Below are 16,959 nucleotides of genomic sequence, written 5' to 3'. Positions count from 1 at the left end.
TGCAAGTGTGAGGGTCTGAGGGGTCCTGAGACTGCCTGAGTTCAAATCTCCAGAAACCATATAAACAGCTGGGTGTGGCCATACACACCTATAACTCCAGTTCTACAGGAAAGCCTTGACCAGGGAAGCACTGGAGCTCCTGAAAGAATGGCAAGCTCCAGGATCAGTAAGAGATTCCAGCTCAAACAAGAACAGGCAATGGGTCAGCAGTTAAAGGTGATTGTTTACAAAGCTGCTGGTCTGAGTTCAATTCCCCAGCCACCCACAGAAAGCCAGATTGGCATTTGTTTGTAGCAGTATGAGACCCTAACCCCACCTATACACATATAAAATGTTTTACAAAGAGAATGGGTGAAAGAGCAATGGAGCTAGACATGCACCCTCTGTTCCTGCCACTCCAGGGAAGCATATCCTGCCTCAGGTAAGTGCAAGGGTATCCCTCTGCAGCAATCTCCACAGCAGCTAAGTAACTCAAAACCCACCAGTGTTTTACTCAGAACTCAGGGCAAGGTGGGGATTCTTCCTAACATGCAGTGGCTGCTTCATGGCCACCAGCCCAGGTAATCTGGAATCCTTACTTTCTTCCAGTTGTACTTGTTCTCTTGCTTAGGATGCTTAAGCCAAATTGGCTTCTTTCCAGTTCCCTCAATACCAGACTCTCACCCCCAGGGCCTTTGTACTCACTTTCTTCTATTTGAAAACTCCCTACTAAGCTGGACATGGTGGCAGCCCAAGTTTGCAAAGCTGACTCCTTTTCATTCATGTTACCACCTTCAATGTTACCTCCTCACACAGATATTTTCTGAGCTTGACACTCAAAACCCATCTAGCATGATCTGAATTGTTCTCTTGTTTGTCTCTACCTCCAAGTTTCTGGAAGACAAGGGTAGTTGTCAGCTGGATTCATAGCTGAATCCTACATAACAGAGGAGAGGTATGGCACTTAGTGAATGGCAAACACATAATTATGGACTGATCACCCACTCAACAGGGCTTTGAGGGGATTAAATAAAAATGTAAAGAGCCCAGCATAGGGAACTGCCCATAACAGATCCCAGTTCTTGTAGCTATTGTCATCCCCACAGTTGGTTACTCCTAGGGGTTCTAAGGAATGTCATGAACCTGTGAGACATCTGTGACCCAGCTTTAATATATTTTCTTCCTAACATGCAGTGGTTGATTCCATCAAGCTTTTTATCCCTGATGGATTCCAGGTATCAGCATCATATTTAACTTTTAATGTCATAAAAAAATAGTAAGGGCTTGAGAGATGGCTTAGCTGTTAAAACACTTGTCTGTGCAGCCTAAAGACCCAGGTTCAATTTCCCAGAACCCACAAAAAAGCCAGATGCACATGGTGGCACATGCATCTGTAGTTTGTTTGCTGTGGCTTAAAGCCCTGGCATGTTCTCTCTCTCTCTCTCTCTCTCTCTCTCTCTCTCTCTCTCTCTCTCTCTCCCTCCCTCCCTCCCTCCCTCCCTCCCTCCCTCCCTCCTTCACTCTTTCTCTCTCAAGTAAATAAAAAAAAATTAGAAAAATAAGACTAAAACTGTGAAGTGGTAGTAGCCTGTTATGACAAGGAAAAGTCATTAACAAGAACTCAAGATTAGTGGTACTGAACCTTAGAGATGGAAATGCTGCCATAACAGAGCCCACATTTCCACATGAAGGCCATTGCCAAAACACACAGAAAATAACAGCAGTCCATACATAGGATGAGGTTCTATCTCTGAGGTTAGGTTGCTAGCTCTGTTTGGTGTGATCATTGGCCACATTATATATTTACTTCACTTGTGTCTGTAAACTGGGGATAGATAAAAACAGAAATTGGCTAAAAAGATTATAAATATGCAATGGGTTAATCTGTAAAATGCACCTGCCTTATGATGGCACTTAGTACATTCTAGTAATTAGTATTCTAAGCAAGGCAAAAATATTTACTAAGTGCAGTTATACTCAAAAACAAACTGCTCTTTGGAGTTTAGATATAACATGAGGGTGTGTCCTGGCTGGCTCAAGTTGAACTCCCAGGGCAGCAGAGTTGCCAGCAGACTTGCCTGCAGTGCAAGACTTCAGCTTCTGGCTCCAATCTCAGGCTCCATCAAACCATAAGCTCTGCTGGCCAGTTGATGGAAAAGACATAATATGCAGTGGTCTCGAGGGTTCTGTCTCACAGTCAGGCAAAAACCATCTTATAGCCAATCGTGAATCCTCTTCCCTCCTGGCTAGAGACAGAGACCAATGGATTTCTGATGTGTATCTTAATTAGTGAAACAAAGCACCATCATATCCCGATATCCAGTGCTGGGCTGGTGCTGATCCAAAACAGTGTACCTTGAAAGAGTTAAAAACAGTGCTTAGGGACTAAAGAGATGGCTTAGTGGCTAAGGCACTTGCATGCAAAACCAAAGGACCCAGGTTTGATTCCCCAGGACCCACATAAGCCAGATACACAAGGTGGCATATGTGTCTGGAGTTCCTTTGCAGTGGATGAAAGCTCTGGTACACCCATTCTATCTCATAAATAAATTTATTTTTCTTATGGTTTCTTATTTTTTTAAATTTTTATTAGCATTTTCCATGATTATAAAAACATCCCGTGTTAATTCCCTCCCTCCCCAACACTTTCTCCTTTGAAATTCTATTCTCCATCATATTACCTCCCCTTAACAATCATTGTACTTACATATATATAGTATCAACCTATTAAGTACCCTCCTCCCTTCCTTTCTCTTCCCTTTATGTCTCCTTTTTAACTTACTGGCCTCTGCTACTAAGTATTTTCATTCTCACGCAGAAGCCCAATCATCTTAAACATATATTTAAAAAGGGGCAGAATGGGTTAGGAACCATGGATGCATGTCCGTTAGCCTTCATGTGTTAGAAATGTAATCCCCAAAGACCTGTATTAATTGTAGGACCATTCAAAGTTGATTGGATTATGAGAGGTGGAGGGAGGCTCTACTCTCACTAATGGGCTAACCCATGTGCATATTAATGATCTACCAAGGGAGTAAGTTATTATGCTCTGGTAGAAAAGCAGGCTTGGCTATCTCTTATAAATCTCTATGTCATGTAATAACATAGAACACCTTGACGGTTTGCAAAGTTCCCACCAGCAAGAATAGTTTTATTAGATGTGAGGCACATGAATGTGAATGTACTAACCACCATTATTTTATACAAGTTTGATAATGTCCTGATAAAATGGTAGCTATCTGTGTTCTTAGATTTTTCACTCTTCAGAACTACAAGCTAAATAATCCTTTATTTTTTCAGATTACCCAGTGTCTGCTCTGGTATTTTGTTATAGCAACAGAAAATGGAGTAAGTCAAGCTGTGCCAGAAATGTATACATAGAGACTGGGTTTGGGAGGAAAAAGAAAATTAAAACTGCAGGGAAAGGCTGGGTATGGTGGTACACACCAGTAATCCCAGCTAATAAGAAGAAATTCAAGTCATCTTAAGCTACAGAATGAGTTCTAGACCAGCTGGGCATGGTGGTGCACGCCTTTAATCCCAGCACTTGGGAGGCAGAGGGAGGAGAATCTCAGTGTGTTCAAGGGCACCCTGAGATTACATAGTGAATTCCAGGTCAGCCAGGGTTAGAGTGAGACCCTATCTCAAAAAAAAAAAAAAAAAAAAAAGTTCATGGGGCAAAACAAAACAAAATTGTAAAATGAGGCTTGAGGAAATACTAAGAGTGCTTGCTAGTATGCACAGGATCTGGGCTCAATCACCAGTACCACACCATTAAAAACAAAAGAAAACAAAACAAACAAGAAAGAGATAAAACCAAAAAGTTAAAGGGATGGAGGCAGGGCTTTGAACATAAGATTGAAAGGAATTAAAAGTTAGCCCTCCCTGCCCATGACTTATTGCTGTAGCAGTATACCAACTCTCCTCTGTACTGTCTTTTGTTGGAAAATGTTGTATGCTGAATAAAATTTTCAGAAAAAGAGAGTTAATGCCCATGAAAATACGATTTTTAAAATCATAGTGTAAGTAGATCAGAGAGAAGGAAAAAGTTGGCAGATATAAATGAGTATTTATTTATTTATTTATTTATTTTTTGGCATATTTTAAGGTAGGGTCTCACTCTAGCCCAGGCTGACCTGAAAGTCACTCTGTGGTCCCAGGCCAGCCTTGAACTCATGGCAATCCTCCTACCTCTTTCTCTCAAGTGCTGAGATTAAAGATGTGTATCACCATGCTGTGCCTAAATGAGCACTATTTAAAAATTGTTTTCTATAAAGAGAATTAGTAAAATATAGAATAAAATCCATCACCACAGAACCAGTAACTACAGCCAATGTCTCCCAATCAAAGTTCCATTTTCAGAAATATCTGTATTATTCACACCATGATTTCCTTCTACATAGCATATGATGACCAAGGCTTGGGTCAGTGTCTGGAAGGATCACAGAATGACTATATCTAAGGGGGAGGGAAGGGAAGGGAAGCAATTGGAAGGTCCCAAAGCTGAGGGCTATCCTTGCTCAAAGTGCACACCATGAGCTGTCCCAGATGTTAAATCTTACACTGAAAGAGATGCTTCACTCACTTGAAATGCAGAAATATTTATTTTGGTTTCCTTCAATGTTTTTGAAACTTTTGTTTTGGTTTATAAAACATAGAAATAGCCAACACTAAAAGCAAACATTCAAAACCCCAGTGTGACAAATTATCAACTTTTTGAGCAATTAAGAATACATATCTGAAGTTAGGCTACCAAATAGTGTTATTGCAATGACACATCTTTAATGCAAACCCTGTTGTGCTTGAATACAGATGTATGCTCACATACTCAACAACAGTGGCTTTAATGACAGCGTGATTCAATCAAATGTGGCAAAGGCTCACGATAAAGTGAAATTCTACTAATCCCCAAATTAACTTTAAAAAATCCCTTGATAAATTAATCTCAGGAAATGATTTTTTTACCCCAGATTTCTACATCCCAGAATTTCGGCTTGTCAAATACATTTCATAGAAATCAGGTAGTTTTATAAGAATATTTACTTATTATTGTCCATTTCAATAAGTGTCCATGTATATCTATTCCCTTAGTATTTTTGAAGACATGCTTTGCCTGAGTTTATTTGGGCAGAAAAAAAAAAAAATCACCACATTATCATTGGATAGGAAAACCACATTAAGCCATTGGCCATTACAAACAGCGAGTTGCTTTTGTGGAGAGAAAGTAGAGGGCTAGTGAGGCATCACAGTTGAGCATGGGTAATCCAGGTCATTCTTTCTTGAAATGCTGTCTTCACTGTATGGTCTAAGGCAGGATTTTTAATAACTCCTGGGGAGGGGGAGGAAAGGAACCAGATCTGGAGAAGTTTTCAAGAACATCCCACAGTGTGAGCAAGAAGTCACTGGCTCTGGCGAGAGGAGCTGTCCTTTGGTTTACTGGGAACCCTGTGGCCCAGCTATAGTAGGGACTGTTCTGAACCCTTACAAATCAGAAGAGCTCTGTGAGTGGTGGGGAAGGGAAGGTGGAAGGGATTTTTAAAAATTTCTGGTCCACTTGTGACTTTCTCCAACCTGGACAGCTGTTCTCACTCCTGAAGGGACAGTGCCCTCCTGTGAACTGTCATTTTCAGAGCAGCAGACAGCAGCAGACCTTGCAGCTAGTAGCAGACATATCAGAAAGAGCAAAGTCCTAACCCCTTGGTTACAAAGACAGGGAGACACAATTTGAACACCCACCTTGTTAATTGAGGAAGTCTTAAATAACTTAGCACTTTTACAGTTTCCCCTTTACAATTTTTAAGGCTCATTTTGGAAATAGTGTATCACCATAAACATGGTCTGCAACATGAGGTGACTGTAAGGCAATGTTCCATTTCCTCTAAATATTCCTATGGTAAGACCCCAATGGACAAGTCAAACATGGCCGTTTCCTTCCCTATGCTTGCTGCAGTCAAAGTTTCCAACTTGAGTGAAGGCCATTGGTAGAAGGGATTTTTGAGGTGTGTCATTTCTTCTGAGCTTTTTTTCTCACATTATATCTTGATGGTGGAGTAGAGTTCATCAATCTGTGACCTGAAATAGTTCCGTAGCTCTGGCCTTTTTGCCTTCATTGTTGGAGTCAGAAGGCCATTGTCAACAGAAAATAATTCACTGTGTATAGCAATGCCTTTGACCTGCAAATAAACAAGGATATCAAAGGAGGAAAGAGGATGGATACATGACACAGAAAGCAACCTAAAAATAAGTAAAAGTCCTCAGAGAGGATGAAGACTCTTGGTATATCCAATCCACCTTCTCAGACCAACCATGCTGTGCTTCCTCAACAAAAGACAGGTGTCTCATTGGGAATTATATCCCAATCAGGGAAAAAGAAGTCACATCTTGGGTAAGAAAATTCTCCTTCAAACCATTCCTGATGTATTTCTTTAGATATCTCTTCACCTCCTATAATCAATGTGTAAAAAAAAATCTTCAAACCAAATTTTGTCTTACAAGACTTCATTCACATGGATTAAAGTTATACCTGTTCAAATGGTTTTAGACCAGACTCCTTTCCCAGTTTCAGCATGTCTTCCAGGATAGCTTTTTTGACATCCTAAGAAGGTAAGAAAGAAATCAGATAGTTTCTCTGTTGTAATTCATTGTTTACCCCTAGGGCAGTTAAGGGTAAAGCAACAGGACAGAACACAACTGGGGCGTTTCAGATCCTTACCTTGTTTCTGCACAGTTCCTCAAAGGATCCTCGAATTCCTCTCTTCTGTGCCCAGGAAACTAAGTTCTCAGCATCTGGTACCACAACTGCTATGAGAAATGCCTTTAACACAGACAAATGAGTTGTTATAGGTTAGACCAGGTGCCCTCAAGTCACAGTTCTCTATTTTCCCTCATCATAGTCACACCCACCCCCCCTTCTTGGAAGAATCCAATGATAGTCATCTTTTGAGAATGTACTCCTGACATGCTCTTCTCAGAAGTCCTCTGGGCCCAGATGAAGAACTTCCAGCTCAAAAATACAAATGCTATCAGGGATTTTACACCTGTTTTAAAACAATCACTTGGGAATAAAATAGTAACATCTTCATTTTTTACTTACCTTTGTGCATACTCTTCTTTTTTGTTATGTAGCTGAGGCTGGCCTTGATCTTCCTGTCTCTAGCACCCAAGTGCTAGGATTAGCACAATGTGCTATCATACCTAGCTTTTTAAGAATCAGATCCCATTCTCTTCCTTGCTATCATTTGTCCAATATTTTGGTAAATTTGTATAACTGAAATGCTAATTTTGGTTGTCCATTTTTTTTTTTTATTTATTTGAGAGTGACGGACAGAGAGACAGACAGATAGAGGGAGAGAGAGAGAATGGGCTTGCCAGGGCTTCCAGCCTCTGCAAACGAACTCCAGACGCGTGCGCCCCCTTGTGCATCTGGCTAACGTGGGACCTGGGGAACTGAGCCTTGAACCGGGGTCCTTAGGCTTCACAGGCAAGCGCTTAACCACTAAGCCATCTCTCCAGCCCCTGTATTTTAATTTTAACTTGAGTGGTCTATATATACTATACTAATGGTAATTGGGTAAAGATACATGAGGAATTAATAATATATTAATGATCATAGAATACAAATTTTCTAAAGAATTTTATATTTTTAAACATACTAAGTGTAGCTTATTTATGCCATTTCTCCTAAATCGTTTTACAAAATTATAAACTGTGCACACTCAAAAATGGACAACCAGGGCTGGAGAGATGGCTTAGTGGTTAAGCGCTTGCCTGTGAAGCCTAAGGACCCCGGTTCGAGGCTCAGTTCCCCAGGTCCCATGTTAGCCAGATGCACAAGGGGGCGCACGCGTCTGGAGTTCGTTTGCAGAGGCTGGAAGCCCTGGCAAGCCCATTCTCTCTCTCTCCCTCTATCTGTCTTTCTCTCTGTCCGTCACTCTCAAATAAATAAAATTTTTTTTAAAAAATTAAAATACAGAAATTAAATAGAATAAAACTTTTTGGGGTAGGAAATGCCAAAGCAACAATACCTAGTCACCACTATTCTAGCCTGTCAGGGATGAAAATCAATAGATAGTCACTTCAAACTGTCAATGACCTTTTGTTTCACTTTGACTTTTGTGACAGGCTGGACTTCAACTCATGATCCTCCTGCTTCAACCTCACAAGTGCTGGATTACAGATGTATGCCACCATGCTCAGCTGTCAAATTCCTGGAGTTCAAGTATTCTCAATGACTAGTCACATAGTTTTAGAAAGCACATACCTTCTCAGCTGTCAACCAAATTCCTGGAGTTCAAGTATTCTCAATGTCTAGTCACATAGTTATAACTTAGAAAGCACATACCTGCAAACTTTCTCCATGGACAAACACCTGAGCAATAGCTTCACTTCGCATGTAGATATTTTCAATCTTTTCTGGTGCTATGTATTCTCCTTGGGCCAGTTTAAATATATGCTTTTTCCTGTCAATAATCTTCAAGGAGCCATTCTGTTTTTCAGAAAGAAGGGGATATGGGTGGGTCCCTGGTTGGTTTACACCCAGCATCAGTCACAACACAGTAGAATGCACCTGATATGTACAATCCTAACATCATTTCATAGAGTGGTCATTATCCATTTTACAGTGAAGGAAGCTAAAGTTTGGGAAAATTTAGTAAAACTTTTCAAAACCACTTAGCCACCACAGAGATAGAGAAGGTACTCCCAGAGCCCACCATCTCTCTGCATTGTCACTTGGCCCCCACAGACTTGTTATCTAACTAGGGGTGCTTCGTTTTCTTTATTAGCATTCTTTATTTAATCTCTTGTCTGAATGGGACATATGACTATGAGGCAAATTTCTTTAGCAAGGGCACATGCTCTGCAAAGCAAGTGCTCAAGAATTGTGTCTTATATAAAAGCAGAATCTCAGTTTGGGAAAAGCAAATTCCTAAATGCTCCCAGGACTTTAGGAAGGGTCACATATTAATAACTGTAAGAATGCTAACTAGTACTAAAATCAAGGAACAGCAGTGATACTATAGAGCCATAGTCTCTTTGGATGTCAGATGGGACATAAGAATCAGAACTGCTTTCAGATATCAAAGCAAAACCTATTTGCTATACCTAAAGTCAAATCCTAGTGAACTATGCTTGGAGCATAAATCTCTCTCCTGCAATATATCATTCAACAAGAAGAAAGAGAAAGAAATAGTTTGGGGTACAAGAGCTATAAGCTGTGCAACGGGATATCTCTGTCTGCAGTAGCACAGAACTGTAAACAAGTCAGGTGACTACTTACTGGCAGCCATTTTCCAATGTCCCCAGTGTGTAACCAGCCATCTTTATCCAAGGCTTCTGCTGTTTTTGCTGGATCTTTCAAGTAGCCTTTGAACACATTTGGCCCTTTCACACACACCTAACAAAAGATGGCCTATCAATAGCATTTCTGGGAATTCCCCAAAGAAAATGTGTTTATCTGTTTGTATGGGTCCTAACCTTTAGCTAGAAGGCTTGAATTCCATATTCCAGAGAGAACTACTAGAGTCCCATCAGGATCTTGGAGACATCTCCAGCACCCCTACTTTCTTCAGCTGCAGTGAAATTGTGGGGCTAATGCTTGTCCTAGGTTTCAGCTCAGAGCTGAAGAAAGCCCCAGAGGAGATGATATCACTTGCAAATAATTAGGCTTTCCATCCAATAAATATGTATTACTGATGGATACCCAGAGCAATGAGGAGACATACCCGGTGAAGCCTTTGCAGCATTAGAGTCCAAATCCCTAACATATCTAATGGAAGGCAGGACTGTGTCCCTCCTCTAACCTAGCCAATGGAGTTAATCACAAATGTCCCTTCAAAAATGAAGCCTCCAAGATCTCCAATAGAGTCAAGCTCAATAACTATATCAAGTGATGTCTGGAAATGACACCAGGCTAATACCCAGCTATCACATGAGACATGCAGGTCAGTGATTAATGGGGTTTCACTTACCTCACCCTCACCCTTGGCAGCCATGTAATTCATTTCTTCCACATCAACAAGCTTTATATAATTGCAAGGCATGGGGGCACCAACATGGCCTGTATATTCAACAGAAGAATAATTCCTTAAGCATGCTATAAGCTTGCTCATAAGAATAGCTGCTATGAACATCTGGCTTCTGCAATTTAGCCTTTCTCTCCTTAGTGAAATAATTTAAGACTATTTTTTGAAGAAGTGAGGTGCAAACATTCAAAAGTATTCAGGCTGGGAGCAATGGTGCATGCCTTTAATCCCAGCACTCTTCCCAGAAGGAGGTTCAGTGTGCGTTTGAGGCTTCCCTGAGATTACATAGTGAATTCCAGGTCAGCCTGGGCTAGAGTGAAACCCTACCTCAAAAAAAAAAAAAAAAAAAAAAAAAAGTGTATTCAGGATCTTTCCCAAGTTTGACGCTCTGAATGCTTTTTTAAAATTTATTATCTTAATAGTCAATGCAATTCTCTTGTCAAGGGATATTGAGGCCAGGCTGTCTTTTCCAAAAATAAAAATAATATATATTAGATACATTTTAAAAACCTTTCAGATATAGCCTCCCTATATTTTAAAAGTCTTAAAATACAGAGATCACTATCAAATTCTGTGGATGTTAAGAAGCCTACGGTTAACAGGTAAATACACACCATAAAAGTTTCATAAGAGTTTGACACTGATCTCACTAGAATTACATTATGGGTTAGTGCAAGCACTAGGATTTGCTACCAGGGGGTGGTGCTAATATTTATAGTGTGCCAAATGAGCAAGCAAAGCTTTTATACTGCCATAAAAAGATGCTACCAATGGATAATGGAGTAAGTTACAAAAGCTTTGCAGTCTCTTTGTGTTGGCAGCACACTCCAAAGCACAATGAACTGCAAGTTCTTCTCCCTGCTAATGAGCATCCATGCTGTGCTAGTTCTCCTCCCTGTTACTCAGCATCAATGCTGTGCTAGTTCTCCTCCCTGCTACTGAGCATCCATGCTGTGCTAGTTCTCCTCCCTGCTACTGAGCATCCATGCTGTGCTAGTTCTCCTCCCTGCTACTGAGCATCCATGCTGTGCTAGTTCTCCTCCCTGCTACTGAGCATCAATGCTGTGCATGTTCTCCTCCCTGCTACTGAGCATCCATGCTGTGCTAGTTCTCCTCCCTGCTACTGAGCATCCATGCTGTGCATGTTCTCCTCCCTGCTACTGAGCATCAATGCTGTGCATGTTCTCCTCCCTGCTACTGAGCATCAATGCTGTGCTAGTTCTCCTCCCTGCTACTGAGCATCCATGCTGTGCATGTTCTCCTCCCTGCTACTGAGCATCAATGCTGTGCATGTTCTCCTCCCTGCTACTGAGCATCCATGCTGTGCTAGTTCTCCTCCCTGCTACTGAGCATCAATGCTGTGCTAGTTCTCCTCCCTGCTACTGAGCATCAATGCTGTGCTAGTTCTCCTCCCTGTCACTCAGCATCAATGCTGTGCTAGTTCTCCTCCCTGCTATTGAGCATCAATGCTGTGCTAGTTCTCCTCCCTGCTACTGAGCATCCATGCTGTGCTAGTTCTCCTCCCTGCTCCTGAGCATCAATGCTGTGCTAGTTCTCCTCCCTGCTACTGAGCATCCATGCTGTGCTAGTTCTCCTCCCTGCTACTGAGCATCAATGCTGTTCTAGTTCTCCTCCCTGCTACTGAGCATCCATGCTGTGCTAGTTCTCCTCCCTGCTACTGAGCATCAATGCTGTGCTAGTTCTCCTCCCTGCTACTGAGCATCAATGCTGTGCATGTTCTCCTCCCTGCTACTGAGCATCAATGCTGTGCATGTTCTCCTCCCTGCTACTGAGCATCCATGCTGTGCTAGTTCTCCTCCCTGCTACTGAGCATCCATGCTGTGCTAGTTCTCCTCCCTGCTACTGAGCATCCATGCTGTGCATGTTCTCCTCCCTGCTACTGAGCATCCATGCTGTGCATGTTCTCCTCCCTGCTACTGAGCATCCATGCTGTGCATGTTCTCCTCCCTGCTACTGAGCATCAATGCTGTGCATGTTCTCCTCCCTGCTACTGAGCATCCATGCTGTGCATGTTCTCCTCCCTGCTACTGAGCATCCATGCTGTGCTAGTTCTCCTCCCTGCTACTGAACATCCATGCTGTGCTAGTTCTCCTCCCTGCTACTGAGCATCAATGCTGTGCATGTTCTCCTCCCTGCTACTGAGCATCCATGCTGTGCTAGTTCTCCTCCCTGCTACTGAGCATCAATGCTGTGCTAGTTCTCCTCCCTGCTACTGAGCATCCATGCTGTGCATGTTCTCCTCCCTGCTACTGAGCATCCATGCTGTGCTAGTTCTCCTCCCTGCTACTGAGCATCCATGCTGTGCTAGTTCTCCTCCCTGCTACTGAGCATCAATGCTGTTCTAGTTCTCCTCCCTGCTACTGAGCATCCATGCTGTGCTAGTTCTCCTCCCTGCTACTGAGCATCCATGCTGTGCTAGTTCTCCTCCCTGCTACTGAGCATCAATGCTGTTCTAGTTCTCCTCCCTGCTACTGAGCATCCATGCTGTGCTAGTTCTCCTCCCTGCTACTGAGCATCCATGCTGTGCTAGTTCTCCTCCCTGCTACTGAGCATCCATGCTGTGCATGTTCTCCTCCCTGCTACTGAGCATCCATGCTGTGCATGTTCTCCTCCCTGCTACTGAGCATCCATGCTGTGCATGTTCTCCTCCCTGCTACTGAGCATCAATGCTGTGCATGTTCTCCTCCCTGCTACTGAGCATCCATGCTGTGCATGTTCTCCTCCCTGCTACTGAGCATCCATGCTGTGCTAGTTCTCCTCCCTGCTACTGAACATCCATGCTGTGCTAGTTCTCCTCCCTGCTACTGAGCATCAATGCTGTGCATGTTCTCCTCCCTGCTACTGAGCATCCATGCTGTGCTAGTTCTCCTCCCTGCTACTGAGCATCAATGCTGTGCTAGTTCTCCTCCCTGCTACTGAGCATCCATGCTGTGCATGTTCTCCTCCCTGCTACTGAGCATCCATGCTGTGCTAGTTCTCCTCCCTGCTACTGAGCATCCATGCTGTGCTAGTTCTCCTCCCTGCTACTGAGCATCAATGCTGTTCTAGTTCTCCTCCCTGCTACTGAGCATCCATGCTGTGCTAGTTCTCCTCCCTGCTACTGAGCATCCATGCTGTGCTAGTTCTCCTCCCTGCTACTGAGCATCCATGCTGTGCATGTTCTCCTCCCTGCTACTGAGCATCCATGCTGTGCATGTTCTCCTCCCTGCTACTGAGCATCCATGCTGTGCTAGTTCTCCTCCCTGCTACTGAACATCCATGCTGTGCTAGTTCTCCTCCCTGCTACTGAGCATCAATGCTGTGCATGTTCTCCTCCCTGCTACTGAGCATCCATGCTGTGCTAGTTCTCCTCCCTGCTACTGAGCATCAATGCTGTGCTAGTTCTCCTCCCTGCTACTGAGCATCCATGCTGTGCATGTTCTCCTCCCTGCTACTGAGCATCCATGCTGTGCATGTTCTCCTCCCTGCTACTGAGCATCCATGCTGTGCATGTTCTCCTCCCTGCTACTGAGCATCCATGCTGTGCATGTTCTCCTCCCTGCTACTGAGCATCAATGCTGTGCATGTTCTCCTCCCTGCTACTGAGCATCAATGCTGTGCATGTTCTCCTCCCTGCTACTGAGCATCAATGCTGTGCATGTTCTCCTCCCTGCTACTGAGCATCAATGCTGTGCATGTTCTCCTCCCTGCTACTGAGCATCCATGCTGTGCATGTTCTCCTCCCTGCTACTGAGCATCCATGCTGTGCATGTTCTCCTCCCTGCTACTGAGCATCAATGCTGTGCATGTTCTCCTCCCTGTCACTCAGCATCAATGCTGTGCTAGTTCTCCTCCCTGTCACTCAGTATCAACACTGTACTAGTTCTCCTCCTTGCTACTGAGCATCAATGCTGTGCTAGTTCTTCTCCCTGTTACTCAGCATCAACACTGTACTAGTTCTCCTCCTTGTTACTGAGCATCAATGCTGTGCTAGTTCTTCTCCCTGTTACTCAGCATCAACACTGTACTAGTTCTCCTCCTTGTTACTGAGCATCAATGCTGTGCTAGTTTTTCTCCCTGCTACTCAGCATCAATGCTGTGCATGTTCTCCGTGCCACTCAACATTAATGATGGGTGAGTTCTCCATGCCACTAAGCAGCAATGCTGGGAGAATTCTTCCTTCTGCTAGATAGCATGAATCTGTAATTTCTTTAGCTCCCCAGGATGTTATCAACGTTACATTTACACAATATTCATCATAAATAGTCACTATAGACTAGCTTTAGCCATTTCAAGTGTGGAACGTATTACTTGGGTATCTGTTCTCACCTCTTTCCAAGACAGTTCCAACAACTAGTATGGCACATGGTGTAAATTTAATAAATACTTACGGATTTGAATCACCAGCAAATGATCAGATGTTGATCAATCACTGGCAAACTGTTGGATTGACATACTGACTGGTACATGGCATCTGCTCTTAGGCTGCTAAATATCCCTATCACAATTCTGCACTGCAGCCTTAACCATACCAGGCCATAGGGAGCATTCTCCATCCAGCTCACTGAATTACAAGATGATTTGTTCCAAGGCCTAACAACATGATAGACACTTGTGTAAGGTGGCCAATGATTCAATCAATAATTAACCCAATCCCTATCATTACGGTAAACCAATTCCATTAAGATGACTCCAGAACTGGCTCTCCAAATCATACCTGCTGTCCAGTCTCCAGGTATACTCAGGGAGCAACCAGCAGTACACTCAGTCTGTCCATAGCCTTCATAGAACTGGGTCAACAAGAGACGGGGCATTATTAATGTGAAGCAGTCACATCTTGGTAGGAAGTGCACAAGTCATTAAAGCTCCATTAACTCCTGAGTAATTGCTGACTGCAAAATCTCTTAAACTTTCAATTTATTAACTTCATTCAACAGCAAAACAATTTCACCCCAGTGTCAAACACCAGGTGTAGTCCATGTTGCCTCTCTACTCAACCTCCTACAGACAAGCAAGGGAAAACCTCTATAGAACAGGTCACTATCCATATGGGAGTACACTCACTCTGTTAATCAGGATATACTTCACACATGTCCTAACTGCCACCATGCCCCCTCACCCTTTTTTGAAATAGGTTCTCTCAGCATGGTGTGTGGATAAGCTGATGACCCATCCCATCCCAGTAGGTCTGACTCTAGAGTTATAGCTGTGCCTTTACCTAGAGAAAAGAACACAATAGGGGTAGACACGAACACATATACCCTGCCTATGATAAAACACATACAGGCTTATTTCTTCAAGCTATCTAGTAATAACATACTTTCTGAACAAGTATGAAACACACACATAAATTGGGGGGGCAGACAGGTAGTACTTTAACCATTATACAAGGTATTTGTAAATCATGTTGCACACTGAAAATATGTATAAATTTTTATCAATTAAAAAACTGATAGGCACAAAGAGAATAAAATGACTTTTGTTAAACACAGCACTGCAAAGCCTGGGACCATCAGGTAATGTGAATACATCTGCCTCACCTGACAGCCAAGGGCTGCTCTCAGAAACGTCAGCACGGTGGCAGACACTGGGGCGGCACCTGTGATCATCAGCCGGACCTTCCCACCCAAGCTTGACTTCAAAGGCAGAGAGAGAAGTGAAGGTTACACATGTGGAAGTAAGGGTACCTCTGTCAGACTCCTGTTTAGACAGGAGTGTCCCAATCTTCCAGCACCCCTGCAGGGGGCACGGGATGGGAAGACACACCTGGGACAGAGAGCTCGCAGTGTTCACCACAGGAACACAGCATGAGAGTTTGTTTGTACCCAGAGCTGCCTCCTCCCGTGGGGAACTAAGCAACACCACTGCCTACAGGTAGCTTAGGGAACTGGAACAAGAGCATGGTGGATTTGTGGCAACTCCCTGTACCACTTAAGGGATACATAATGTTATTACACATTCTTTATCATTTATGCTTAAAAATGACCTCAAGAATGGCATATTTGTTCTAGACAAGCAAAACAAAATAAAGAATCTGGAAAGCTAAAATTCTATGAATCCTTATACCCAGAATGGCTACAATATCACTCAGCTGTACATGGAGAATGAGGTTTATGTATATACCAGCTACTTTTCTGATGTGTCAGAAAAACTAAAACCATATTACTATCTCCCTTAACTTTATATCACACCCCCACCCCCAAGGGTGTGTGTATGTGTGTGTGCATGTGTGTGTGCGTGCAGTATGAAGAGTGGTATTAGGGCACTGGACATGATAAGCACTCTACAATTGAGCTACATTTTGGGGGGATATATATGTGTGTGTGGTGTGTAGCACATGTATATGTGTGCAGATGGGCAGCATGTGCATGCTACAGGAGGACATCAGATGACCTCTATTACTCTTCCACCTCATCTTCTTGATACAGAGTCTCTCAGTGAGCCTGGAGCTCCCAGTTTTTCAGTGAGACTGACCAGGGAGCTCCTGACAGTGTCCTGTTTCCATCCTGCCCAGTGCTGGTGTTATAGGCATATGTGTCATGCCCAACTTTTTATGTGAGTACTGGGGATGGAACTCAGGTCTTCTTGCTTGTAAGCATTTACCCACTGAGCCATCTCCCCAACCCTCTTTTTACTTTCTATTTTGAGATAGGATCGCACTATGTTGGCTCAGCCTGGCTTAATTCAAAATCCTCTTGCCTTAGCCTCCCAAGCAATTGGGAGTATTAAGGCTTTTCTGTCCCCCTCTCTAACAACAGCTCTCATAGGGATTCTGAAATTCAAACAAGTCCATGAGAAGTGGTAGTGGTGACCTATGTACTACCTGTATCTTGTGGAAGATGAGTTTGTCCCATAGGCTGTTGTTTCTAATGATGCCACTGCGAAGCTCAGCTTCTTTCCTCTTAGAAGCAAAGTCCAACAGCCACCGCTTCAGTGTAGTGTTCGCTTGTCCAAAGAT

General features: G+C 43.2%; 1 protein-coding gene across 5 annotated transcripts in view; it reads right to left on the bottom strand.

Moving 5' to 3' along the window:
- Nucleotides 1-4,564: 4,564 nt before the first annotated feature.
- Nucleotides 4,565-16,959, bottom strand: part of Acsl1 (acyl-CoA synthetase long chain family member 1) — a 72,487-nt gene continuing 60,092 nt past the window's right edge. For all 5 annotated transcript variants that reach the window (XM_004666383.3, XM_004666384.2, XM_045157875.1 and 2 more), the window contains 9 exons: nt 16,825-16,959; nt 15,542-15,637; nt 14,719-14,791; nt 9,948-10,036; nt 9,257-9,373; nt 8,321-8,464; nt 6,692-6,793; nt 6,503-6,574; nt 4,565-6,152 (listed from right to left, as the gene is read on the bottom strand). In XM_004666383.3, the coding sequence (XP_004666440.1) occupies nt 6,012-6,152; nt 6,503-6,574; nt 6,692-6,793; nt 8,321-8,464; nt 9,257-9,373; nt 9,948-10,036; nt 14,719-14,791; nt 15,542-15,637; nt 16,825-16,959 (969 nt within the window). In that variant the 3' untranslated portion in view covers nt 4,565-6,011. The remainder of the gene's footprint in view (nt 6,153-6,502; nt 6,575-6,691; nt 6,794-8,320; nt 8,465-9,256; nt 9,374-9,947; nt 10,037-14,718; nt 14,792-15,541; nt 15,638-16,824) is intronic.

Source organism: Jaculus jaculus, chromosome 1 (genome assembly GCF_020740685.1).
Source record: "Jaculus jaculus isolate mJacJac1 chromosome 1, mJacJac1.mat.Y.cur, whole genome shotgun sequence".
Classification (NCBI taxonomy): Eukaryota; Metazoa; Chordata; class Mammalia; order Rodentia; family Dipodidae; genus Jaculus; species Jaculus jaculus.
This window is presented reverse-complemented; position numbering and strand designations above follow the sequence as displayed.